The sequence below is a fragment of the Pectinophora gossypiella genome, chromosome 13, assembly GCF_024362695.1.
Source record: "Pectinophora gossypiella chromosome 13, ilPecGoss1.1, whole genome shotgun sequence".
In the NCBI taxonomy this organism is placed as follows: domain Eukaryota; kingdom Metazoa; phylum Arthropoda; class Insecta; order Lepidoptera; family Gelechiidae; genus Pectinophora; species Pectinophora gossypiella.
The window spans coordinates 14,515,245-14,541,164 of NC_065416.1; the positions used below are offsets into that span (position 1 = coordinate 14,515,245).

Genomic DNA, 25,920 nt, shown 5'->3' on the forward strand with positions numbered 1-25,920 from the left:
TTAGCATATTTATTGATACTCTTAAAACTATTTATCTTATTTCACGGTCAAGTTAGTCGAGTTGCCTGAGGTGTTAATAAAAGGTATATTTACACGTTTCATGTTTGGACCATAGTTATTTTTTTTGTTTTGGTTTTTCCCGAAGGGAACTATGCCCATACAGCCATGTCTTAAGTATTTTTTTCTTAATGATGATTAATGAAATGATGAAAGGTGATGACGATGAATGATGAAATCTAAGCTCCCACTCTCGGAGCAGACTCCTACCATCTCCTAACATCCTAACATCGCACCGTTTTTACTAGGGTAGACACTGAGCCGAACATCGGCGTAGCATTCTCCATACTAACCACAAACGAATTAACTCAAAATTCCGCATAAACTTTCGAGTTATGAAGCGGCTTGTTGGTACGAAGCGAAACTTCTTTATAAATCATTCACTAAAACGTAAACCGGGTAAGAGCTCTCAGTGCTCCGCATTTGTCCGGCAAAATAGTTAATGTCATTTGCAACAAATCTACAATAAGTCACGTCAAAAAAAGAAAAAATGACTAAAACATTATAACAAGCATTTGCAAAATCCCATCTTACTTAAGTACTTATTTAGAATTCCATCGTAGTATTTATGACCAATACGTTTGTTTACCATTCCCATCGTGTCTTGTTGTGACCTTTAACTCAATTCGAAGGAAAACCAAAAGAATTCGATCACGTAATCTATTCGCAATAGTAGGTACAATAGAAAACTACGCAATTGTATTGTACCGATAGTAGTAAAACCCGTTATAGTGATTGATACTTTTATTGTACTTATAGAAATGACAAATGTGATAGCTGGTTTAGATAAACATTGATCGATAGAAGAATGGGAATCATTGAATGAATGACATTACGAATAGGTACAACTCAGTGATATAGTAGAGAAAAGTGTTAAAGGGTAACTCAGTAACTAAACAGATATTCTCCCTCAACCAAGTTAGATAAAGCAAGATCAAGCTAGATAGGTATATGATCAACGCAGGATATTTTGTTTTTTTTTTGCCATACGAAATAATAATAATAATAATATGTATTTAGATGCAAAAGAGAGACAAATATTGAGAGTTATTTAGGACAGAAGAGGCAAGATGATTGGACACTTAATAAGACACGACGAATTCATTAAAAACAGCATAGAAGGGAAGCTACAAGAAAGAGAGGAAGGGGAAGAACAAGAAGATATTACATGGAACAGATTAAAGAGAAGGTGAACGTCGTGTCTTATAAGGAAGTGAAGGAATCAGAATCAGAATCAGAATCAGAATCATTTATTCAACGTAATTATCATGGATAAACTTGTTGAAGGTCAATGTAACATTTTTGAATTTACGTCATTTCGCAAGGTGTTATGGCTGAGGAGAAGAAATGACAAGAAACTGCAACAGCAACACATCTTTTAAAAACCAATGAGGATATACATTACAAGTTATTTAATAACTAGAGGAACACATTCAATACCAGACATTTTTATCATTTAGGTAATCATTAATCTTATAATAGGCTTTTTTACATAAAGTAAGCTTCACGTGAGCTTTAAATTTGTTCTCTGACAAATTTAAAATATTATCTGGTATTTTATTGTAAAAACGTATACATAACCCCAAAAAAGATGAATTTAATTTACTTAATCTAGAATTTTGAACAACAATTTTATTTTTATTCCTTGTATTGTAAGTATGCCTTTCACAGTTTCTCGGAAGGAGAGATACATTTTTACGCACATACATAATGTTTTCATAAATATATTGACTTGCGACCGTCAGTATATTTATTTCTTTAAACAGCTCCCTTAAAGAGTCCCGACAACGCAGATTATAAATAGCGCGAACTGCCCTTTTTTGAATAATGAAAATAGTTTCTACATCAGCGGCTCGACCCCACAATAAAATACCGTAAGACATTATGCTGTGGAAGTAGCTGAAGTAGACAAGTCTAGCAGTGGGTACATCTGTGAGTTGTCGGATTCTTCTGACGGCATATGCTGCTGAACTTAGCTTGCCCGCTAGTGATACAATATGTGGGCCCCATTGAAGTTTTGAATCTACAGTAATTCCTAAGAAAACGGTGTGTTCAACAAAATCTAGTTTCTCGTCGTTTATTTTAATGTTATTATTTACTTTCTTTACGTTTGGTAGAACAAATTTAATACACTTCGTTTTCTTAGCATTTAGAACTAGGTTATTTACTGTAAACCAGCTTAGAACCTGCGACACAGCGCTGTTTGCTTCGTCAAGTTCCTCTAACTTTCTATCGATTTTAAATATAAGAGAAGTATCATCCGCGAACAGTACAATGTCAGCTTGGTTCTGTACTACATAAGGTAAATCATTTATGTACACTAAAAAAAGGAACGGCCCCAAAATGGATCCTTGAGGAACTCCCATTTGAACATGAGAGCCCGAAGAAGTCGTACTATTGATTTGTACCTTTTGTATCCTATCACCTAGATATGAATTTAACAAACTGAGAGCTCCATTATTTAATCCATAGTGCCTCAATTTCAAAAGCAAGGTCTCGTGATCCACGCAGTCGAATGCCTTAGACAAGTCACAGAATACTCCTACGGCATTCTGCGACTTCTCCCAAGCATCGAAAATGTCTCGAACAAATGTGACACTCGCGTCTGTTGTAGACCGACCCTTAGTAAAACCAAACTGCTGGCTGTGAAGTAAGTTATTTAAATTAAAATGACATAGCAGTTGGTCGAGAATAATTTTCTCGAAAATTTTACTAAGTACTGGTAGAATAGAAACCGGTCTATAATTCGTGGGGTCTGATTTTGTGCCCGATTTAAAAAGAGGTATAACTTTACTGATTTTCATTAAATTTGGAAAAGTGCTATTTTCAACACTCATATTAAAAAAGCTGGGCAGCAAAAGAATTGGTCTTTGATAGACAAGAATGGAGAATGCTACACCGACAAGAGCGTGGCTCTTAAATTAGTGATGACTTACATGCATCCTAGCACTTCTATGAACTTTGTCACGTTACTATCTATGTAATAAAACCAAGATGTTGCAAATCAGGTTATATGGAAAATACTCTCTTAAGAAATAATAAAATAGAGTCCTGTGTGACAAGTTTGGGCATAATTATGTACATCGTTAATTCTGTACACGTCTGTACAGTGTGTAGGTATGCTACGTGGGATGAATTGTACAGTCATGTACACATTGAAGAATATTTATAATGTTAGGTTAACCTTGTACTTCTTAGAATTAGCGAGTGGCACCTAAATTATTTGGTCGTTAGTTATTTGGGAGAAGCAAATGCTTGTAACGTTGTTTAAAAACGCCATTTTTGTAGGTGTTATGTGTCATTATGCAACGAATTAAAGAGACGCTAAATTGACTTTTTGATCATCAAGAAAATACATATTTTTAGTCTATAAGTAGGTACCTAATTGGGTAGTTTCCTAGGTCAAAGAAATTCGTGACAAAAGATTCTTTTTCTATTTAACTTATATATGAATTTAAAAAAAACGAAAATGGTATACGCAATAAGTGCGACATTTGGTCACGTTTTTCTATGACGTCACAGTGTGCTTTTTCATACAAAATTCCATAGTGATTTCGGGTTTTGACGTTTAGTAAACGTACCGAGTGAGAGCCTTCAGCGCTCCCCATTTGTCCGGCCAAGTAGCTAATGCCATCTGCGGCAAATCTACAATAAGTCACGTCAAAAAAGAAAAAAAAGACGTTTAGTAAAAAGTAACTTCTTCTTCTTATCGTGTGGGTCGTGAGGTAGAATACCAACCTCATCAACCCTGGTGTCAGGGTTATAATTGAGCCGCCAAAGGCCCCGAAAAAGTAACTGATTTGTCTAGTTGGAAACTAACCTATTATATTCTATTTTATGTGGTGTTTTATTTATAAACATATTTAAAGGTACTAAAGATACTTATTTTAAAAAAAACATACACACAAACAAATTCACGTCTATTTCCCACCGGGGTAAGCAGAGATTATAAAATTAAACACAATTAAACAATTTACCACTGCAATAAATATGGAGTTTCAAATATTATAAAATTGATTTCCTTCCAGTTATCTAGACTATTTATCACCATATAAAAGGAATTAGTTAATAGTTTTATTGCAAAAGGCTATTTTATTAACTGCCTTTATGGGCTTACTACACCTACCTGTCTCACAGGCTAGATGTGTCAAAGTCACGGGTGGTTACCATGGTTACGCCCCACGAACTAGCTCGAGATCGTGGTTACCATGGATACGCCCCACGAACTAGCTCGAGATCGTGGTTACCATGGATACGCTCCGCTGATTTGCTATTAGTACACGATCTGATCGGCAAACCGGGGAGTAACCATGGTAACCTAACCACCCGTGACCTTGAAGCATCTAGCCTGTCAAACAGGTAGGTGTAATAAACCCTTTAATACTATTATATATATACTTAGCTGGAATTTGTCTATATAATGATACAATACCTACGATAATAGTAGGCAAGCAAGTTCTGGTTTTGTCCAAGGTAAACGGGCGCGTCGAGGCCTGAGGAATTTGTAAAGCTTTAAAGATGTAATTATACGCAGGTGGATGCCATATATGATGAGACATTGATGGTTGTGGGTTTTTTGTGACTTATTCGAGGTTGGAACTTGTAGCTTGGTAATTGAGTTGAATAATTAATGCATTGTTGATTAATAATAGAATATCAAGTGTAGTTTTCCGTCGCAAAAGAATGGAAATGAAAATAATTTAAAATTTTCATGAATTTTCCGTCATTAAATTTCACTTGATACCAACTCAGAATCATGGTCTGAATTATCCCCCTCAGTATTCGTTACGGTGTTACTAAAACCATGTATGTTTTTATTAGCTTAAGTAATTAAATTATATTCCATATTACGTCACATAAACACCCGTCGTGACGGTCTCACATCCAAAAAAAGCCACTAATAAGAACTTACTCGAACTTAATTGAAAGTCGGAATTTACTTAGCAAACATCCAGGTACTTATAACCATATTTTTTACTTAAGTTTTGCCTGCATAAGTACTAAGTATTTCTTCTTAAGGTAACTTATGCCCGGTGCCTAAGCATAAAAAACTTAGAACTCAACTTTAGATATGTCGGCAATATATCCTGGCAATTATGTGATTAACTCTATATATGTTAGTTCTGAGTAATATTTCATGATGAAATATAATATATTTACGTACGTTTTTATATTGAACAAAAACACATATCTATCGTGCTGTGAATAATTTTAATGTACTCAAAACTGGTTATGTGTTTTTTATATTTCAATGATTTTGTAGGTTCGTGATAACTTGAAGTTTCGACTCTACACATAAAAAAAATAAAAAGAAAAAGAAACTGACTGATTGCATGATTCACAACAGCCGACACCGCTGGACCCAGAAGCATGAAGCGTCTTTAATGACGTACTTATTATTTATTTATTTCGACAAGGCACAATAAAAAGTCTATGATAAGTATTCGGGTGAAACAAAAGAAAAAATATGTACTTATACTTAAAGCACAATAAAAACGATTTTTCCATAAAAAAATGTCCAGCCAAGTAGATATTGCCATTTGCGGCAAATATACAATAAAAAATAAAACAAAAGAAAATCGTCCCCTAAAGGGTTAAACAGGGGGACGAAAGTTTATAATATGAAGTTCACGAAACTAAAAGCAGATGGCTAGCTACAATTTATACAGCTGTATTCACACCACATTGTTCTACACTGTGGTTCTACACAAGCTTTGACATTGTCAGTTTATAGCTATAACTAAAAAAACTAAAAATAAACTATTATTATTATTTATTATTATTTTTTTAGTTTATCTATGTATTCAGTATTCTGGCGAGCCTAGTAAAAGACCGCATCGATGCAATTCATCTAAAAAAAGAAATATTACAATTTAACATTTGCGCATACAAGTAACTGCAAAATGCTAACAAATGTCAAATAGTAATATTGCTGTTTTAGAAACTTGTGTCACAATAATCCAACAACAACAACATCAACAACAACAACAATGCAACAACAACAACAAACAACAACAAACAACAACATTCAATTATAAATAATATTATGATAACTTGTGAATGATCAAACATTGCTACGCTCTCCGCTCCGCTCATGAACAAATCCACTACCTCGTCACGCACATTCTACTCGCCAACCGACCATGTCGGTCCGTCTGTCACAATTTAATTTTATTTGTACGCATATAATTAAATCATATCTGATTACACTTGTCTAGATAAATTTTATCTGAATGACTTAATAAAATTAGCATTAACTTATTCAGAAATCAGAATCATTTATTCAACGTAATTATCATGGATAAACTACTTGTTTAATGGCAATGTAACATTTTTGAATGTTCATCATTTCGCAAGGTGTTATGTTATGGCTGAGGAGAAGAACTGACAAGAAACTGCAACAGCAACACATCTTTTAAATCAATGAGGGTATAAATTACAAGTTAGGTATTTAATGACTAGAGAAACACATTTAATACCAGATATTTTTATCATTTAGGTAATTATTAAACTTATAATAAGCTTTTTTACAAAGTAAAAGTGCTTTAAATTTATTTTCTGACAAATTCAATTTTTTTTATTATATTTATATTATCTGGTATTTTATTGTAAAAACGTTAATTGAAGCCTAGCTGAAGTTTTAATATACCCATTAACCCACTTCTATTGATTTATTAATTGAATCGCTCTACTTCTATCAAGTTAATTTACTTTTCGATTAAAAAAAAGACAAGGTTACGAATGCTCCATTAAGATTATATTTTTGAATCTGATTGCTCAATATTAACTAAATAAAACAATAAGTAAGTACTTAAATAAATTTTAAAAAAACTATTTTAAAAACTGTACTTATCCATTTTTTCCCTTTAGCCGTGTACGTAACTGTAAGTTCGTAACTAGTTTCGAAGTAAACATAATTATTCTTTGTTCGAAACTGGTTTGGGCAGAAGGGCATTTTTTACCCCCAATTGGGATACTTGTAGTCTAATATCCCTACCATTCCCTCTCCCTAGCATTATCCCGTTTCCCACAGGGTCCGCTTACCTAACCTGACGATTTGACAGGTCCGGTTTTTTACAGAAGCGACTGTCTGTCTGACCTACCAACCCGCGAAGGGAAAACCACCCCAATACAGGTTAGGTCACATATTTTCGAAAATGCATTTCACGGTTTTGTGTCTTTTCTACGGCTCATCATATCCATATCACTTGCCATAATGAGTACATGTAGGTACCTATGCCCACCCCAGGGATTAGCGGTGTGAGATTTTCGTCTGTGTGTACTGTGTTCCAACACAACAAACATAAACCCATTTAGACATAATCGACAGGGGCAATGCAGACCACAAACCGCAGGCAAGTCGGACTGGATTTCACCGCAAGCACAGATTTAGTCGCAATATTCATTTCACCAGCTACGGCTTTATCTTTGAACACGCTATTCAAATTCAAATATATCTTTATTCAGTAGGTAACATAGTTACACTTTGAATCATAATTTTTTGCACAACGAACGTCTCATCCGCCTAAAACTACTGCAGCTTTTCACAACCTGCATATCCGGGGAAAATAAACTGCAAGAAAAACCTAAGCACATGGCCTTAGACGTTCTTAAAAAAAAGCATAAAATATTATTAACACTATTCACTTAGTAAATAATTAATTATCTATCTATCATATACGAATGAACACTCTTCTTACATACAAAACTTTACTACTAAACATAATAAACTAAAAAAATATGCTAGATTCCAACTAGTCATATCAGTTACTTTTTACTCAACGTCAAAACACGAAATTACTATGGAATTTGTATGAAAAAGCACACTGTGACGTCATAGAAAAACAAGATGAAATGGGGGACGTTTGTTATTCTTGAATAAAATTTATAAATAGGTTAAATAGAGGAAAGAAAATGTTTTTCGTCATTATCGTAATCAGAATTACATATATAAGTAAGTACTACCCAAATTAAAAAAAATAACCATGTTTTAGAATAGCTTTAATGCGCGGTACGATTTAGATCTATCTAAGTACAGAAGCTAATGTTGTGACGTTTATTAACAATCGATAATATTTTTTTCTAACAATAAAAGCGGTTCAGTAGTTAAGTTTAGTGTAAAATATCACTTTAATTGCAATTTATTGACACAAAATAAGTTTAAAAATATTGCATAAGTACTTATTATATTAAAAAATTATTAGTTAATTTATGTTAAGATACAAAATTTTACAATTTATTTGCATAAAACGGAATTAGTAAATTTCTTATCTACTTAACTGAACAATTTCGTAATGAAATGACACTTATATAAAAATAAATTGCTATTTATTACTTACTTACACCAAAGTAAAGTTTTTTTTAGTAATGTTTCCTTTACCACCAATCAATCTTGTTATAATTCAATTTACTATTATGAAAACTTTCGTGTTTACGTATAATATACCTCTTTTAATACCTATTATTTTTTCTCAAGTTAATGTACCTTGTAATTCAAAATGTTATACTTACTTAAATAATTCTTAGTTATAACGATTTGTAAATTGCCTTTCTTCAACCGAAACTTGCTGTTAAATTACTTCATTCTAATAAATATTGCGAGGAATAATATTTAATATAATTTTTTAAATTTACAATCTTGACAGTTGATCAAAGGCATAATACAAGGAAGTATTTAAATGGAATGTAATTATTATAACTATTCTTATTCAAACTTGTAACTTGTACTTAAGCTGGGCATTCAAATAAACGGTTATGTAAAGCCCTTAATAAATATGTATGACCAATAAATATTTATGAACGTCAGAGATACGTCTTTTAAGTATATTTCATTGCTAATACGACTTCCTGTTCACATCTGTTAGTTGTCTAAGATGAGTAATAAAATAACTTAAGGCTTTATAAATTATACGTTGCTCTTGAAACTGTTGAGTTTTACAATTACTTCTTGTAGTTTTTATCGGCGATAAGTTTTATAAAAGTATTTAAATAAATAGTGGAAAATAAATACCGTATTATTATTTGTTCACGTTAAAAACATTCGAATTACTCATGTGATTATAATCTAACTTTTAAAAACTTATCGAGATTTTCAATTAGTTTAGAAACAGCCCAATATCCTCGAATTCCAAGTTAAAAACTATAATAAAAAGGAAACTCACCTCCAAATTTTCTTCCACAGACAACGAAGCGAGCTTTCCTGCGACGCACGAAAGCCACTGCACTCCCAGACACAGACACCACCGCCCCTACCGAGGAAGTCACTAGCCCGACCAAACCCCCGCGGCGGGGGTATAATACCTTCAAGATACGGAAGGATACAAAATCCACCACCGAGGTGGACGGCGAAAAGAGCGGGAAAACAGACAGACGTCGGCCATCTTTGAACGGCGGCGCGCGCAGTGAGCGACCGACGCGAAACTTCGTGCGAAGGCGCCCGAGTGGGGCGAATGGTAAGTCCGGTTTTTATACAGGGCCGTATTTGGTGCGACGTGGGCGCAACTGATAATGATGTTGAGTTTTTCCTTATGTAAGTACTTACCAACAAGGTTTTAAGGAGCTGTTTATCTGCGATATAATATGTAAAGTCACTGCCTCCGTTCTATTTTATTTGATTAAATCTAAAAGATTGTGCCAGTTAAGAATTTATCAGGCCTCATACATCTTTTCCAGACAATTAACACAGCGTTTAGAACTTATATTACTTATTTTTTCTTTTCAAGTTATTTGGTCGTAAGTTAAAAAACCTTTTACATGTTTGTTCAAACAATTCGATCGTCATAAACAGGTATATTTAAGAAAATTATTTTTCTCATCAGGAAATTATCAAGTTAGCCCATTACCCTACATAAATCCGTACCTGCCACCCAACAATTTTACCAAGAACGCTGACTTTCCAACCGACGTAAAAAGCTTTAACAGGTTTGTTGTAAACGAAAGCGAATTAACCATATGGAAGGGGTCTTTCTAAACTGGCTTACGTAATAATGTTGATAAGCACATTGGTTATGAACTTATGACTTACGATGCGCTTGCGTTGAAGGAAAGCTCGGAAAATTGGTGGGCGTCGCGACCTTTGACTTGGAGCGTAATAATGACTAGTTTCATCTACTCACTATGCCGTTATAGAGAATAATCATCATCATCAGCCGTATGACGCCCACTGCTGGGCATAGGCCTAGAGAATAATACTAGTCATCAATTTTGAAAGCCGTGAGTCCATACAAGAATTATGTGGCTTGCTTAACTTGCCAACAGCTTAACGTGCCCTCCGAAGCACGGAATCATCTTACTTTTTCAGACAATCAGGTGATTCAAGCCTGAAAAGTCCTTACCAAACAAAGGACAGTCTCACAAACAGATTTTGACCATGACCCCATCGGGAATCGAACCCGGACCTCCAGATCGTGAGCCTGACGCTCTAACCACTAGACCACTGTTGGTCCCGGCTATTAGCCATAAAAACACCTCCACCAACCCGCAGTGGAGCAGCGTGGTGGAGTATGCTCCATGCCTCCTCCAGTTGATTGAGGGGAGGCCTGTGCCCAGCAGTGGGACGTGTATAGGCTGTTTATGATGTACATTCAATGAAGGACTTTCCAGGCTACTTGCTCCAAAAACATTACAGATGGCGTTGTAAGTACAGATTTAACGTGATTATTACCTATTTTCTCATTGCTTGGTTACATAATTATTAAAAAATATAATTTAATGACAGAGGCATATAAAAATTGTTGCTTAATGTTTGGATCAGATATGGCAATGGTTGATATGAATTATGTTGCTACCTATATACTGCGTCTCTTTATTTTGATCAGGTCATCATTTATACCCAAAAACAAAAATAAAAGATACATATTTCTGTTAGCCGTGATATTAAAAGGTTAAACGGAGGGTAAATGAGGGCAACTCTGTACAGCGCCATCCATATTTTTTTAAGGAATGTTCCTGGAAAGCCCCTTATTCCCTTAGTCGACCTACGACGACCATATTATTATTATTAGGTACTTATGTAAGTACTTTTGTTGTTCTGAAACAATTATATCTGATAACTGGAATATCTGAAGTGATCTGTATTTTTTGTACAAGAACTTTCAATTTAAATTTCAAAAAAGGAACGTCACGTTACAATTTTAAAAAGAAACGTTTTGGCGGGAGATTCTTCTGGAAACTTCGATGAAATAAAAAACAAGTGAAGACGTAATTTTCGTGAGAAGCAATAACTGGAAAACTAGTTTCTGTATTGGATTTTATTAATATTACTTATTATAATACGTGGATATAATTATAATTTAAATTCGATAGTTTGATAACAAATGACATTCACTTCTTGGCCAGAACTTTACCTACCTAATGCCTTAGTGTAATATGTGTGTAACTACCACAATACGATATTGAACGCCACGGTTATTGAAACAACCTGCCAATACAACAGATAGTAAACGGTAATTTGTGATTACCTCCGTCATACTATGGTGACATGGCCACTGAACTGGAATAAACTAGATCACTAATTAGTCACGCTCTTGTCGGTGTAGAATTCTCAATTCTACTTTTTAACGAAAAATAGGGCAGTGCTTTCCCTCTTGCCTTCCACCCCGCTCTGTCCGACGCGAGTGACACGGCGCCCAGAGTAGTCTATTTCAAAGCCGTACTAGGACTTTTGTCCTCCGCCTCTGAATAGTACTGGCAGTTACTGCTGCCCTCTGCCAGGTTTCAGGTTACAGTCCCTGTGACTCGTCTCTTCCGTCCTGCATCGCCGTACCGATAGTTGAAGTTCGAATAAACTACATCATGAAATAAAATTTGACTCTATAGAGTCACCTTCTATGTTCTACTATCTTTGTTGTGTTTTGGAATTTTAATTAATCCACAATGGAGCTTGAAATATAGAGTACTTATATCATGCTCTTTTTTTTTTACGTGACTTATTGTAGATTTGCCCCAGATGGCATTAACTACTTGGCCGGACAAATGGGGAGCGCTGAAGGCTCTCACCCGGTACAACGTTTAAGACAACAGGCCTGAGGGTGCCCAGTTGGGCGCGAACCTCGGCTCAGGGCGTCGTCTAAGAGGAAAAATATTTGAAAGAATTAATCGACCCTAGTGGGTCGATAGCGATAAGCGCTGAATGAGGGAAATCGTCGACCACGCCGGCGGGGTCGGTATCGGGGACCTGAAGTGTTTGGTGTCGCGAGCTGATTGGCTGCCTCTATGGCTAGAGTGATCGGGTCGTCGGGATCGTATATTACGTCCTTCGGACGCCGATACTTTTCAGTACCGTCCCTAAGCGGAATGTACTCGGAAGCCGCAACTACCAGGGGATTTGGGTGGTGCGGAGCAGAATCGAAAAAACGTTTGGAAGCTAATTTGAGCCATTGGGACCTAGGTCAATGTGCAGATTTTCATTGCGAAGGAACCACGGAGCTCCCGTGGCTTTCCGCATGAAACGATTTTGTATTACCTGTAGACGGTGAATTTGAGAGGGACTCGCGTGAGCGAAAACTACCCCTGTATATCATGCTCTAAGCTAGTCGATGCATAATATTAACGGCATCCGTGGTCCAGTGATTGAGCGGTGGGCTCTCGATCCATTGGACCCAGGTTCGAATCCCGGTGGGGACATATCACAAAAATCACTTTGTGAGCCCTGGTTTGGTTAGGACATTGCAGGCTGATTGCAACTACTACTTACTGATGTAAGTACGTAGTCGTTACATGAGTCAGGGGCCTTTGGCAGCTCAATAATACCAGGGTTGATAAGGTTCGTAATCCTATTAACAACCCACACTATAGAAGAAGTTGATGCATAAGCAAGTAAGCAAGAAAATAATTCATTCTCTTAAATCATTCTGGAAGTATAAAAATAAATAACAATAAGTGTAAAACTATTTTATTTATTTTAAAATTCTACGACCTTTTTTAGAAACTGACAAAAACATTGTGCCAGTGTTGATTTAAGTCTATTTTTATTTATAGGTAGCTCTTTACATAATATCCGTTTGTCTAATGGCGCAGTTGGTTATTTTCCCCTCCGATTGGAATGAAATCAAAACAACACAATCTCTTTTTTATCTATTTTACTCAAAAAAAGCACTGGCTATATTTTCAACATAAAGTTTCTAAAACGCCATTAGGTGTTTTCTTTCTTTTTTGTTTCTTTCATCTTAAAGGTATTTCGTTATATTTTTTCATCCATTTGCAACCAGCAATTAAAAAACAAGGTCTGCATTTCTAAATTATGTTACTATTTTACACCAAAGAGATTATAATCAGTTCTGCAAAAAAGAATTAAGAATGAGTGACGAATGGTGGTGTAGATACGTTTATATACTTGTTTTTTATTTTAATCTGTGTTTAATAAACAGATCCGAATGGCCTAGACTTTTGCAGTACATTATCCTTTATCCTTACTGTAACCTTGACAAGGCCATACTCGGTTCTTTTGCATATATGAATGAAAGTAATCAAATACCAATCAAATAATATATAATTAAAAAATGTAGCATAGTTTACAGCAGCATGCTCTACCATACTTTGAAAAAATATAAAAGATTTTTCACGCTCGTAAAGTAGATTAAATCTGGCAATATAATCTTATCTTGCAAAAAATACGATTAAATACTAAATATGTGTTGTAAAACATCGTAACGGAAGTAAGTGGATGTCGTAAATCTTTACGAAACGTAAATTTAATAGCACCTACATAATACAGCCATAAGTACTCGAAATAGGTACGAAGTCATTTAAAAAAAACTTTTTATTAGTGTGTGACTTTTTGGCGGGAACGGGAACAGGACGGTTCCTATCTTCATTGACTAGTCTAAATAATTAATACGAAGTGGGGTTTTGTGGTTTATGATCGCATTAAGTTAGTTGGAAAACATTCGCGATTATATCGGAATATTCAATAAACAATGGCTGTATGGGCATAGTTCCCTTTGCCTTGCCCATCGAGGAAAACCAAAACAAAAAAATGTTTATGGTGTTAATATTTTTTTTATATATAAAAGAGATGTATCCGAACAATTCACAGATTGCAATAAATATGCCTAACATTTGCCGCACGTGTTTTTGTCGCAAAATCGCACGTTGTTTATTTGTAATAAACTTACAAATAAGAGGATATAAATCAAAAGAAATGGTCGTGTACAAGAAAATCGTTTTATAATTATAAGGTAACCGAAATAGGCCGACAGCGATACTGAAGGAAGAAAAATATAGATAAAAAACACGATAGACCAATCTTTTCAGCCATATTGAAGTCGTATATAATTTTAAAAATTATTCGTATGTAAAGATTACCTGTGAAGACTACTTATATTATGATTATGAAGGTCTCGTATTCGATTTTAAATATCATTAAAAAGCCTTGTTGTTATTTTAGCATATCGGTGAAGGTTCCTTCCTTAATTTTAAATAAGTACTTACTTTGTTTTTATCTCGTTTCTGGCTATATTACTTACAAATTGATGTAGGTATTAATTTTACCAATGACATAAGTTTATAATTTGTTTTCACTTGAATAAGGAACTTTCCATGCTACGTTTCTCAAAAACAATACAGGGTATTAGTGACAACGTAACGAAAACTTTGAGGGATGATTCAGGCCATGATTCTGAGTTGATATCAAGTGGAATTTTCCGTCGCAAAAGTATAGAACAGAATATAATTTAAAAAACCTAAATTTTTAATGAATTTGACGACAGCAAAATCCATTTGTTGTCAACTCAGAATCATGGTCTGAATCATCCCTCTCAGTATTTACGATGTCACTAACACCCTATCTACTAGTATGGCTACTTGTATGTACAGGGTGTAAGTGACAAATAACAAACAAATACTGAGGGGGGTGATTCATTATTCTGAGTTAATATAAAGTGGAATTTTAATTTAAAAAATACATCAATTTTGCGACGTAAAATTCCATTTAATATTCGTTACGATGTCACTAACACTATATAGATTGAGTTGTTCAAATTATTGTGATAATTACTTATTTTCTCATTCCTCGGGGTACATAATTGTTCAAAAATATAATGTAATAGCAGAGGCATGTAAAAATAAGAGTCTTGATTGAAGTAGTTCGACTATCCGGCGCCCGCGCAATTTGAATGAAGTTTATAGATTTCTCAGTTTCCAACACGCTTGTAATTTTCTCACGCTACCAATCAGCGAGTTTAAAACGATTGCAATTTTTTTACCAATACGAAACGGTTGCATTTCAAACGATTTCAAGTTAATTGGCGAGGCGTGTGTGACTACTGTAATATGCTAGTGTAGATTCCTAACAGTTTTACACGCTCACACGTTATTTTACAATTTTGCTATAAAATGAGGGGCTTTCCAGACTACGTTCACCAAAAACAATATACATAACCAGCCTATATACGTCCCACTGCTGGGCACAGGCCTCCCCTCAATCAACCGGAGGGGGTATGGAGCATACTCCACCACGCTGCTCCACTGCGGGTTGGTGGAGGTGTTTTTACGGCTAATAGCCGGGACCAACGGCTTAACGTGCCTTCCGAAGCACGGAATCATCTTACTTTTTCGGACAATCAGGTGATTCAAGCCTGAAAAGCCCTTACCAAACAAAGGACAGTCTCACAAAGTGATTTCGACAATGTCCCCATCGGGAATCGAACCCGGACCTCCAGATCTTGAGCCTAACGCTCTAACCACTAGACCACGGAGGCTGTTAAAAAAAAACAATATATTACTGATCTTCTTCTAACAGCCACGTTAAGCCGTTGGTCCCGGTTACTACTTACTGATGTAAGTACGTAGTCGTTATATGAGCCATGTCAGGGGCCTTTGGCGGCTCAATAGTAACCCTGACACCAGGTTTGATGAGGTTGGTAATTCACCTCACAACCCACACGATAAAAGAGAAGAATATATTGAACAGTTTTAACGTGATAATTACCTATTTTCTCATTCTACGGGTACATAATTATTCCAAAATACAATGTAATGGCAGAAGCATAAAAACTCAAACTCAAACAACTCAAATTCAAACTCAAACTCAAATTGCAATAAAACTCTTTTGATTTTTTTTAAATTACGCGTGAATATGTGTTACTAATTGAAATAACAACGATAATTTAAAACGGAAGCGATACGGTTGGTAAAAAGCAAATAATTACATATCAATTAAGTGGTATTAACTATTACTTTTTACTTTCACATACATAATACCGCCAATAGTTCCTACCCGGGTAGGTAGACCCAGTTATTAGACCTACATTACATTAACATAATCAGCCTAAATACCTCCCATTGCTGGGCACTGATCGGAGGGAGTATGGAGCATACTCCACCACGCTGCTCCATTGCGGATTGGTAGAGGTGTTTGGATTAATAGCCGGGACCAACAGTTACCGTGCCTCCCGAAGCAGAGAATTGTCTTACTTTTTCGGACAAGAAAAAACAGTTTTACAAAGTGATTTCGATAATGTCCCCATCGGGAATCGAACCCGGTACCTCGACACCGAGCAACCAACGCTATTCTAACCTCTAGACCACGGGGGCAGTCGTTACAAGACAACCTATTTTTTGTTATAGCTAGCAACTATGCAGTTTTTAAAGTTAAAGGATACTCTTAATTATGATAATGTAGGTTTAAGTTACCAACCCACTTTTCTTGATGAAAAATCGTCGCCTCTATTTGTCCGGCCAAGTAGTTCATGCTATACGCGTCAAATCTTCGATAAGTAGCGTCAAAAATAATGCCGCCTCTACCTACTTATTACTCCATGTACCCAAGTCGTTACAGTACTTACCAAAGCAACAACCAGTTAGGTATCGAACAGAGAAAGTTCTCGGTCACAGCCATTGCCAAGCTACTGAACCTAACCGTGCGAACTATTGTCTTAACTGTTTGAAAGTTAACTGCTGTAACTGTGTTATGACAAAAACAAATTGTTCATAACATGGTTGTTGTTTTTAACAATGTGTTGGATAAAAAAACGTTTTGTCAACTTTTATTGACGTGAGTTATTGTTTTGCCGCAAGTAGCATTAACTACTTGGCCGGACAAATGGGGAGCGATGTCGACTCTCATTCGTGTTACGATTACGTCAATGTGTGGTGTCTGTGTAAAACGAGGTTGTTTGTATAAAGTGTCTGGGGTGTGGTAGTACTATAAAGTTATCTATAAATAACCATTTCATTTTGAGGAGCTCGGTGGCGCTGCGGTAAACGTGCTCGGTCTGCGATTGTTGAAGTTAAGCAACTTTCGCAAAGGGCGGTCATAGGATGGGTGACCACAAAAAAAAAGTTTTCATCTCGTGCTCCTCCGTGCTTCGGAAAGCACGTTAAGCCGTTGGTCCAGGCTACATTAGCAGTCGTTAGTAACCACCAATCCGCACTGGGCTCGCGTGGTGCTTTAAGGCCCGATCTCGCTATCCATCCATAGGGAAGGCCCGTGCCCCAGCAGTGGGGACGTTAATGGGCTGGTGATGATGAACCACGCGTTTGACACTTTCACAACTCGTACATAGATATGTACGAGTTAGAATTACGAGTAGAATTTGATAATTGGTACGGGAGTATTTCAAGACTCCCAGCCCTCTGAAGACCTAGAGCACTAATAAGACCATCCTGCCATTAACTCGCGAGTGAAAGTAGCTGGTCAAGTGTATCGCGCTGGCTGGCCAACGGAACCTGCGAGCAGCTTTCATTCATTACGTAACAACTTATTTGTCTAACCTGCCAGACTGATTTACATTTCTCTCTGACACCCGTATTCTACGATGTCCAATCGACTCTTCCTCGACTCTTTCATCAGTTGAGGCGACTTCAAGGCCTTTCTCGAACTGTGCTCTAAAACGGTACTCTTAGACACCCTTCAGCCTTAACTCCAGTTTACTCTAGTATGGCATAATATTGATTGCTATTGTTTGCTCGATAGAAGTAACGAAGTAACAATTATTTTTATAAATAAAATAAAATAAAAATGGTTGATTTTCAGATAATTACAAATCCATAGATTTTTAGTAAAAAATGCTTAAAAATGCTTAAAAAAATTCTTTTCGCTCTCTCGAACGCTGTGATTGGTCAAATCCGTACATCTCCGCTCTTCTCCGCTCATCTCCGCGTCAGTGGAAACCCGGCCTAATCCGGGCGCAAAGGTGCCCATTACACTAGTCGCATTTCCCCGCTGCACAGCAATGGACAACCTTTGCGCCAAAAACAATCCAGCACAGGGGTCATCTCCACTCTCTTAACCGACGACGTCCGATTTCCGCTATAAATTTCTTAGCATCGCTACCCCATTCAATCAGTCTAGTACTAATACGTAACTAACTAACAGCCTCCGTGGTCCAGTGGTTTGAGCGTTGAGCTCACGATCCGAAGGTCCCGGGTTCAAATCCCGGTGGGGACATATCACAAAAATCACCTTGTGATCCCTAGTTTGGTTAGGACATTACAGGCTAATCACCTGATTGTCCGAAAGTAAAATGATCCGTCCTTTGGAAGTCACATTAAGCCGTTAGTCCCGGTTACTACTTACTGATGTAAGTTAGTAGTCGTTACATGAGTCATGTCAGGGGCCTTTGGCGGCTCAATAGTAACCCTGAAACCAGGGTTGATGGGGTTGGTAATCCACCTCATAACCTACACGACAGAAAAAGACTAATACGTAAACCTGATGGAATGAGGAACAAGCAGATGACATGACAATATTACGCCACTAGCTCATTTGTCTAGCCTGACTGAACCGGTTCATGACTCGACTCAGTCACCAGGCAAACCTGTGTCATTGCTTCAGTCCGAGTCAATAAGTACAGTCATTAACTAAGTCACAACTAGGTAACTAGATGTGTTATAACTAGAACTAGTCGTTGGAGTAACAAATTATCGATAACATCGCCTAAGATAGATTGAGAGTGAGTGAATAAACAATTAATAATACAAATAAGGAGCTCGGTGGCGCAGCGGTAAACGCGCTCGGTCTGCGATTGTTGAAGTTAAGCAACTTTCGCAAAGGCCGGTCATAGGATGGGTGACCACAAAAAATAAAAATAAAAAGTTTTCATCTCGAGCTCCTTAAAGCACGTTAAGCCGTTGGTCCCGGCTGCATTAGCAATCGTTAATAACCACCAATCCAGTGGTTTAAGGCCCGATCTCCCTATCCATCCATAGGGATGGCCCGTGCCCCAGCAGTAGGGACGTTAATGGGCTGGTGATGATGATGATGATTATCAGCCAAATAAAGAAATAAAGAAACTGCCAAATAAAGAAAGAAAATTACGCCTGAAAATGTGTTATTAATTGAAAATACAGCGATAATTTAAAACGGAAGCGATACGGTTGGTAAAAAGCAATATTATAATTACGTATCAATTCATCATCATCAGCCCATTAAAGTCCCCACTGCTGGGGCACGGGCCTTCCCTATGGATGGATAGACAGAATAAACAATTATTATCGTCAGAGTCGCGCGCTTTCCAGGTTATGTGATTCGAAGTATCAATCCCGCGAGATCCCGAAATTTTCAAGATCTACTTCACAAAGTCTAGTTCATAAAAAAAGTAAAGTTAGGATGGCCGAAAACGATGAAAACGTTTTGTTTGTGATAGTAAGGTTATTTAAAAGACAATATTTTCTGAAAGAAAACAAAATGCTTTATTCTTCAATATTTACTACCTAACTAAATAAACAAGTTTTCTTTGGAAATCAACATAATCAAAACAGAAAGTATTACTCAAGGAGATTCCCCCAATCCCATCAATCTCGAATGGGACCTCGTCATTGATCCTCTTCTTTCCCCGGCTATACAGGTTGAGAAGCTGTAGTAGTTTTAGATTAATGAGATGTTCGACAAAAAATATATTTACTTACTTATATAAAAATGTACGAGTCAAAGTGTAACTAGATATGTCTCCTTTTGACGTGACTTATTGCAGATTTGCCTCAGATGACATTAACTACTTGGCCGGAACTATTTTTTTTTTATTATTTATAACACTTCATAAATTACACATAGATTATTTACAAACTATGTCACCAACTGTATTATATGTAAGTATATTTAAGACTTTAAGTTACGATATATATTCTCCCTGACATCGACCCGATAGGCGATAGGTCAGAAGTTCACAGGCATTGTCCTAGGTAAAGTCGATGACCTGCTAACAGTACTAATTACATAGGCAAACTGGGGAAAACGTCTGCTTTCGTCTGCTAATTAGCATGAGAAATACTAATGTAGTGACAGAATTCACACATTTGTTAAGGAGAATCGGAAGAGAGCAAATGAGATGCTTTCTTTCTAAAACTATTAGAACTCATCATCTCCCCTAGTAAACTTAAATTGTTACGTGTTTTATTGTATAATACCCACTTTATAATGAGATTTTATTCAAATATTTTTCTTATAATCCTTACGTAAAAACGCACACACACACACACACACACGCTCACAAACACACACACACATACATACACACCACGCTTACTCACACTCGCATTTCTGCATGCATATTTTCTTTTTTCGGGTTTTAAGTCGGTTTTTATTTTGTTATTCACCGAGATTGTACCATCCGAAGGGAGGTTGCGAGTTAGTCCCAACACAAGTACTACTGTTACTTACTAGGAAGTCTCGTCAACGAACTTTGTTATTATGTTTTTTTATGAATAAACATTTTTTATTTAATTTTATTTATTAACGTAAAATTACATAGAGCAAAACGGACCTATGGTAAACTTACGATGTGTTTTGAATTTTTTCATGAAAAGTATATTTCAATATTCTTTATTTGCATACTATGATGATGTACAAGTTGGTCAGTTACATTTGAGTCTCACATCACAGACCCTTTCGGGCACAACAAAAGAAAAAACAAGGTAGAAAGAGGCTTTTGAATGTTTAGTTTTTTAATAAATATTTTATCGGCAGATTCTTCCTTTAAACCGTTTGATGGCTATAACATATGGGCTAGAACCAGTCTTATTTTCATATATGATTTGCATATTTTCATATAAATGCAAATCATCATCAATTATCCGTCATTAATGTTTACCCTTCATAATTCTCACAGCTATATACGTATTGCGTCCTCCTAATATCAAAATCAAATCAAATAATTTATTGTATGGCGCAAAGATAAAACACGAAATTACAACAAAACATTTAGTTTAAACAATCATCTCACACCATGAAATTGAACTATTAGAACGGCGTGCCATGGTCATCATAAATAAACCAAATAATAAAATATTGCCTAAACAGTTTCACCACAATATGTCGCGTGGGAAAATAGGGTTTTCTAATTGTGCTATTTTGTGCTATTCGGTCTCGTTTGTGCTAAGTATCGTATCGTCCCACGGTTTGTCGAAACGCCATTCATACGCCACCCATGCCATTTTCACTGCTAGTTTTCCGTTGAGAAACGCCCGTAAAATGTCGCTGGATATTGCATTAATGTTAACAGATGGGGCTGTACATATTATGTCTTCCCATTCGTTTTTATTCAAAAGTCTAGTATTTCCTTGTCTTTTCCAAAGAACAATGTATGCAACCTTTTCCCTCAATCAGCGCTTATCGCTATCGACCCACTAGGGTCGATTAATTCTTTCAAATATTTTTCCTCACAGACGCCGCCCTGGGCTGAAGTTCGCGCCCGACTGGGCACCCTCAGGCCTGTTGTCTTAAACGTTGTACCGGGTGAGAGAGTTCAGCGCTCCCCATTTGTCCGGCCAAGTAGTTTAATGCCATCTGTGGCAAATCTACAACAGTCTCATCAAAAAGAAACTGATCGGTTAATGATGCCTTCGTTGATTATTTTCAGTCATAAAACGATCATAAACATAATTAAAACTTTATAAACTTATTTTTTTTTTATTTATTACTTCTGTCTACTTCGCAGTGATGCATGTATTAGATATAAGTGGAGACTTCATTGGCTAATGTACAAACTATTTGCATTTTTAAATTGTTATTTAAGCTGCTTGTTTTGTTAGATTTGAAATAAATAAATAAATAAAATGCAGCATTTTATCTTCCCAAAGAAGCGTCGAATTGTGAAATGTATCGGCGCGAAATCAGATCAAATTAATGATTGTCTGAACGAGTTCAAACAACTCTTGCGCACGTTTGATTACGTCACACGTTTGTTTGACACCTGCGATAAAGATCGGGTTGTGCAATGTTTGTTGATAGTCTGCTATTAATCTAAGTCGGTACAAGCGTGGCTTTGATACGTGTTTTTTTTTTCACAAATATCACAAATAATGTCTAGACTCATATTTTATTTACGAAAAAAAACCTACATAAAATTTACAAAGTTCTAAAAAAAACTTACAACTAATTTAGGTACCTACTTAATAATATTTACAAATTTTAAACAAAACAATAAGTAAGTTTTATTGCGAATTTAGTTTGTTGGCTATTTAATTAATAACACAATTCCTTGATAATAATAATAATAATAATACCTTTATTTGTACCATAAAAGCCTTAAATATATGACAATATTTGTTTACATTTATAAGTATGTAGTTACAGGCTGTGACATAATTATTATGAGTCAGCTGTTATCCCTAAAAGTTTTAAAACTGAGCTAAGGATACCAGCTACCGTCCAAAAGTTGTATGCAAAAGTGAGGGTGCTGACAATGAATATTGTTATATTCAGACTATAATATTTAAAATTTGAATAGTATCAAGTTAACAATAAAAAGACAAAATAATAATAAATAGGTAAGGTAAAATGCAACTTGCTATGTTCTTGTGCGTGGGTGTGTGTGTGTGTGTATATGTCTGGCGCAAGTGGGATGGCGCCCAGAGTAGTCTATTACAAAGCCATACTAGGACTCCTGTCCTCCGCCTCTGAATAGTACTGAAGAAATAGGCTAATTATAAAGCAATCACGCGAGAGTCCAAGATGAGATACGTTTAAGTGGAGTTTTGAAAGCAAACCATTAAGAAAACATGACGTAATATAAGTCATTGCGGATAAGCGGAGAGATCCGTGATTTGGCTAAAACCACATTTTGCGAGTCATTTGGCTATTCATGACGTGTGAGCCGACTTTTATTACTTTTTTGAGGCGTCATTTAGTTGTACCGTAAAGGCGTTTTTTTGTTTCTGTTTACCGGACCGTTGGTCTAACAGAAAGCTTGGTCAGGTGTGGGTACTTAGGTCATCTTGCGATGGATGTACCTCTGACTACCTCAATGAGGCACTTTCCAGGCTACGTTTCTCAAAAACAATATGGCGCTGTAGAGATTTTGTTAAAATTACATCTTCCACCCATTATTATTCTGATCAAAATGAAGAGAAGCAATATAGGTAGCAACATACTTTCCTATTAAATTTATTTAATTGTTAGCGACTCCTCTTCTTTATCGCTACAGTAAGTATACAAAAATATACACATAGGTATACAGAAATATACGATATGGGTGGAGAATTAATAGCTTCATATAAAAGACATCAACGAGTGCACTGAAAAAATATATTATTATTCATATTATAAAGATGCTTGGATTCTGTTTGTTTGAAAAAATAACATAAGCTTACGACTATATCCCAATTGGGGTAGTCAGAGGTACATCCATCGCAAGATGAACTAAGTACCCACGCCTCACCGAATTTTCTGTTAGACCAACGTGACAACAGGCCTTAGGGTGCCCAGTTGGGCGCGAACCTCGGCTCAGGGCGTCGTCTGAGAGGAAAAATAATCCACCCTAGTGGGATTGAGGGAATCGTCGACCACGCCGGTGGGGTAGGTAGTTCTATGGCTAGAGTAATCGGGTCGTCGGGATCGTATATTACGTCCTTCGGGCGCCGATAATTTTCAGTCCCGTCCCTAAGCGGGATGTATTCGGAAGCCGCAACTACCAGGGGATTTGGGTGGCGCGGAGCAAAATCGAAAAAACGTTTTGAAGCTAATTTGAGCCATTGGGCAATGGTTGGCAGATATTTTTACAAGATATTGTTACTTAGCAATAAGACAGCATCAATCTCTTCCATGCAACCTTTGGGTAGAAGAGATGTTGGAGTAAACTCCATTATAACGGAGCACAAGGCTGATCATTGATACGGAAACATCAGATATGAGGCCTCATATCCGAACAAACAATGCAACGTCCATTGTCTGCAAACCCGACAGGCCGTGAAATAGCCGGAAACAGACGCCAATGTATAGCAAACAACAAGACGTGTACAATGTATCCTTACTTGAACATAATTGGCCCACATACGTCTCTTTAGAGGCTTTTTTTTTGACGTGACTTATTGTAGATTTGCCGCAGGTAGCATTAACTACTTGGCCGGACAAATGGGGAGCGCTGAAGGCTCTCACCCGGTACAACGTTTTAAGAGGCCAGAGGGTGCCCAGTTGGGCGCGATTCTCGGCTCAGGGCTCATTTTTTTGTACTACATCTAACTACGCACTTGACAACCCAGATGAGACCTCCAGCACTCCTCATTTGCCCGGCCAAGTAGTTACAGCCATAAGTCACATCAAGTATAAAGCACTTTACAAGACTGATGTTGACAACGTGTTCCACACTAGTCTCATATATTTGCATTTCACAATATTTATTTCGCAACTCGTAAGGCACTAAGGTAAAGTGTTTGAGTAATTACGTCTTAAGATAAATGTCACGACTTACATGTATGATTAACTATACCTAAGTGGAAAAAAATGTCGGTAGAAATATTTAAATGTCTCGCATTGGTTTAATGGGAATAATTACCGTAATATTAGACCGGGTCGTTAGGGTCGTTTCCTGTAAATTAAAAAATAGTAGGTAATAGTGCAAGTTTTACATAACAATAAAACTTGTATTATTGAGCAGAGACGATGCACAGCATCTGTGAGAGTGCGTCATTGTACTTCCCTTGTATTTCCTGCTATCGGTTGACGTTTTGTTGATGTCAGCGCCATCTAGTGAAAATAAAGTGTAAAAGTCACAGGAGGCCGTTGGCGGCAAATCAACTTTCATAGAAGTCTCTCACCAGGAGCCCTTAATGGGATGCTGTGCATCGTCTCTGCTCAATAATACAAGTTTTATTGTTATGTAAAACTTGCACTATTATCGGCATGTGACGATGCACAGCATCTGTGAGAGACGTGTTTATAACTCCTGGTGACTGATAACGACACGACGCTATGTGAAAAGAAAACAATTTAAATGAAATTGCTGATATAATTATTACATATTACAATCAACACCCAAAACAAGATTTTGTATTCTAAGAGAAAGAAAATCAAGTTAAACAAGTTGCCTATTATAAGGCTTAAATAGGTTCGAAATTTGCTGCAAGATTAGTCGATGATTGAGTTTTTCCTATGATTTGTTTACAATAATACCTGGCAAAGGTATTTTCACTTCGCCAATTTCCACGACTAAGAATATCTTCTATAGAGAAATTTTCAAACCAATTTAATGAAGCGACAGCCGAGCGTACAGAGCCCGGCGAGGCTGATATACCGGCATCTCTCAACATTGTTTTTATCCAATTGCCGATAACAGTACGTGAAGCTGCTTGAGTAGAACCTCTTATGGTCACGAAAAGGGCATCATTACACTCAGCCGAACGTCTCTGTGCGCCTAGCTCCACAACCTTTCTTAGCCAGAAAACGGGACAAATACTTTTATTACTATGTTGTAACAATTTCCAGCCTGATTGTCTGTATGATGCAGTATCGGTTTTGGAACCAAAGGCTGGGCACAAAATGACATGGTCGCTGGCGTCAATGTAGTGGGCCGCGGAAACCTTCAGTAAGGTCAGGTCATGCACCCGTCGGCCCGACGCGAGAAGCAATAAGCAAGCCAACCTGCGTGAAGCTTCAAACAATGTTTCATGAACTGGTGAATTTGCTTGCAGCCAGATAACCAAATCATT

General features: G+C 36.7%; 2 protein-coding genes across 4 annotated transcripts in view; one reads left to right on the forward strand and one right to left on the reverse strand.

Annotated features, from left to right (window-relative positions):
- The window catches only part of LOC126372177 (uncharacterized), a 319,771-nt gene that overhangs the window by 107,760 nt on the left and 186,091 nt on the right, over nt 1–25,920 (reverse strand). The window lies entirely within an intron of this gene.
- The window catches only part of LOC126372033 (mucin-5AC-like), a 29,355-nt gene continuing 12,365 nt past the window's right edge, over nt 8,931–25,920 (forward strand). Inside the window, exons 1-2 of the mRNA XM_050017534.1 lie at nt 8,931–8,934; nt 9,210–9,509. Coding sequence (XP_049873491.1) covers nt 8,931–8,934; nt 9,210–9,509 — 304 coding nt within the window. The remainder of the gene's footprint in view (nt 8,935–9,209; nt 9,510–25,920) is intronic.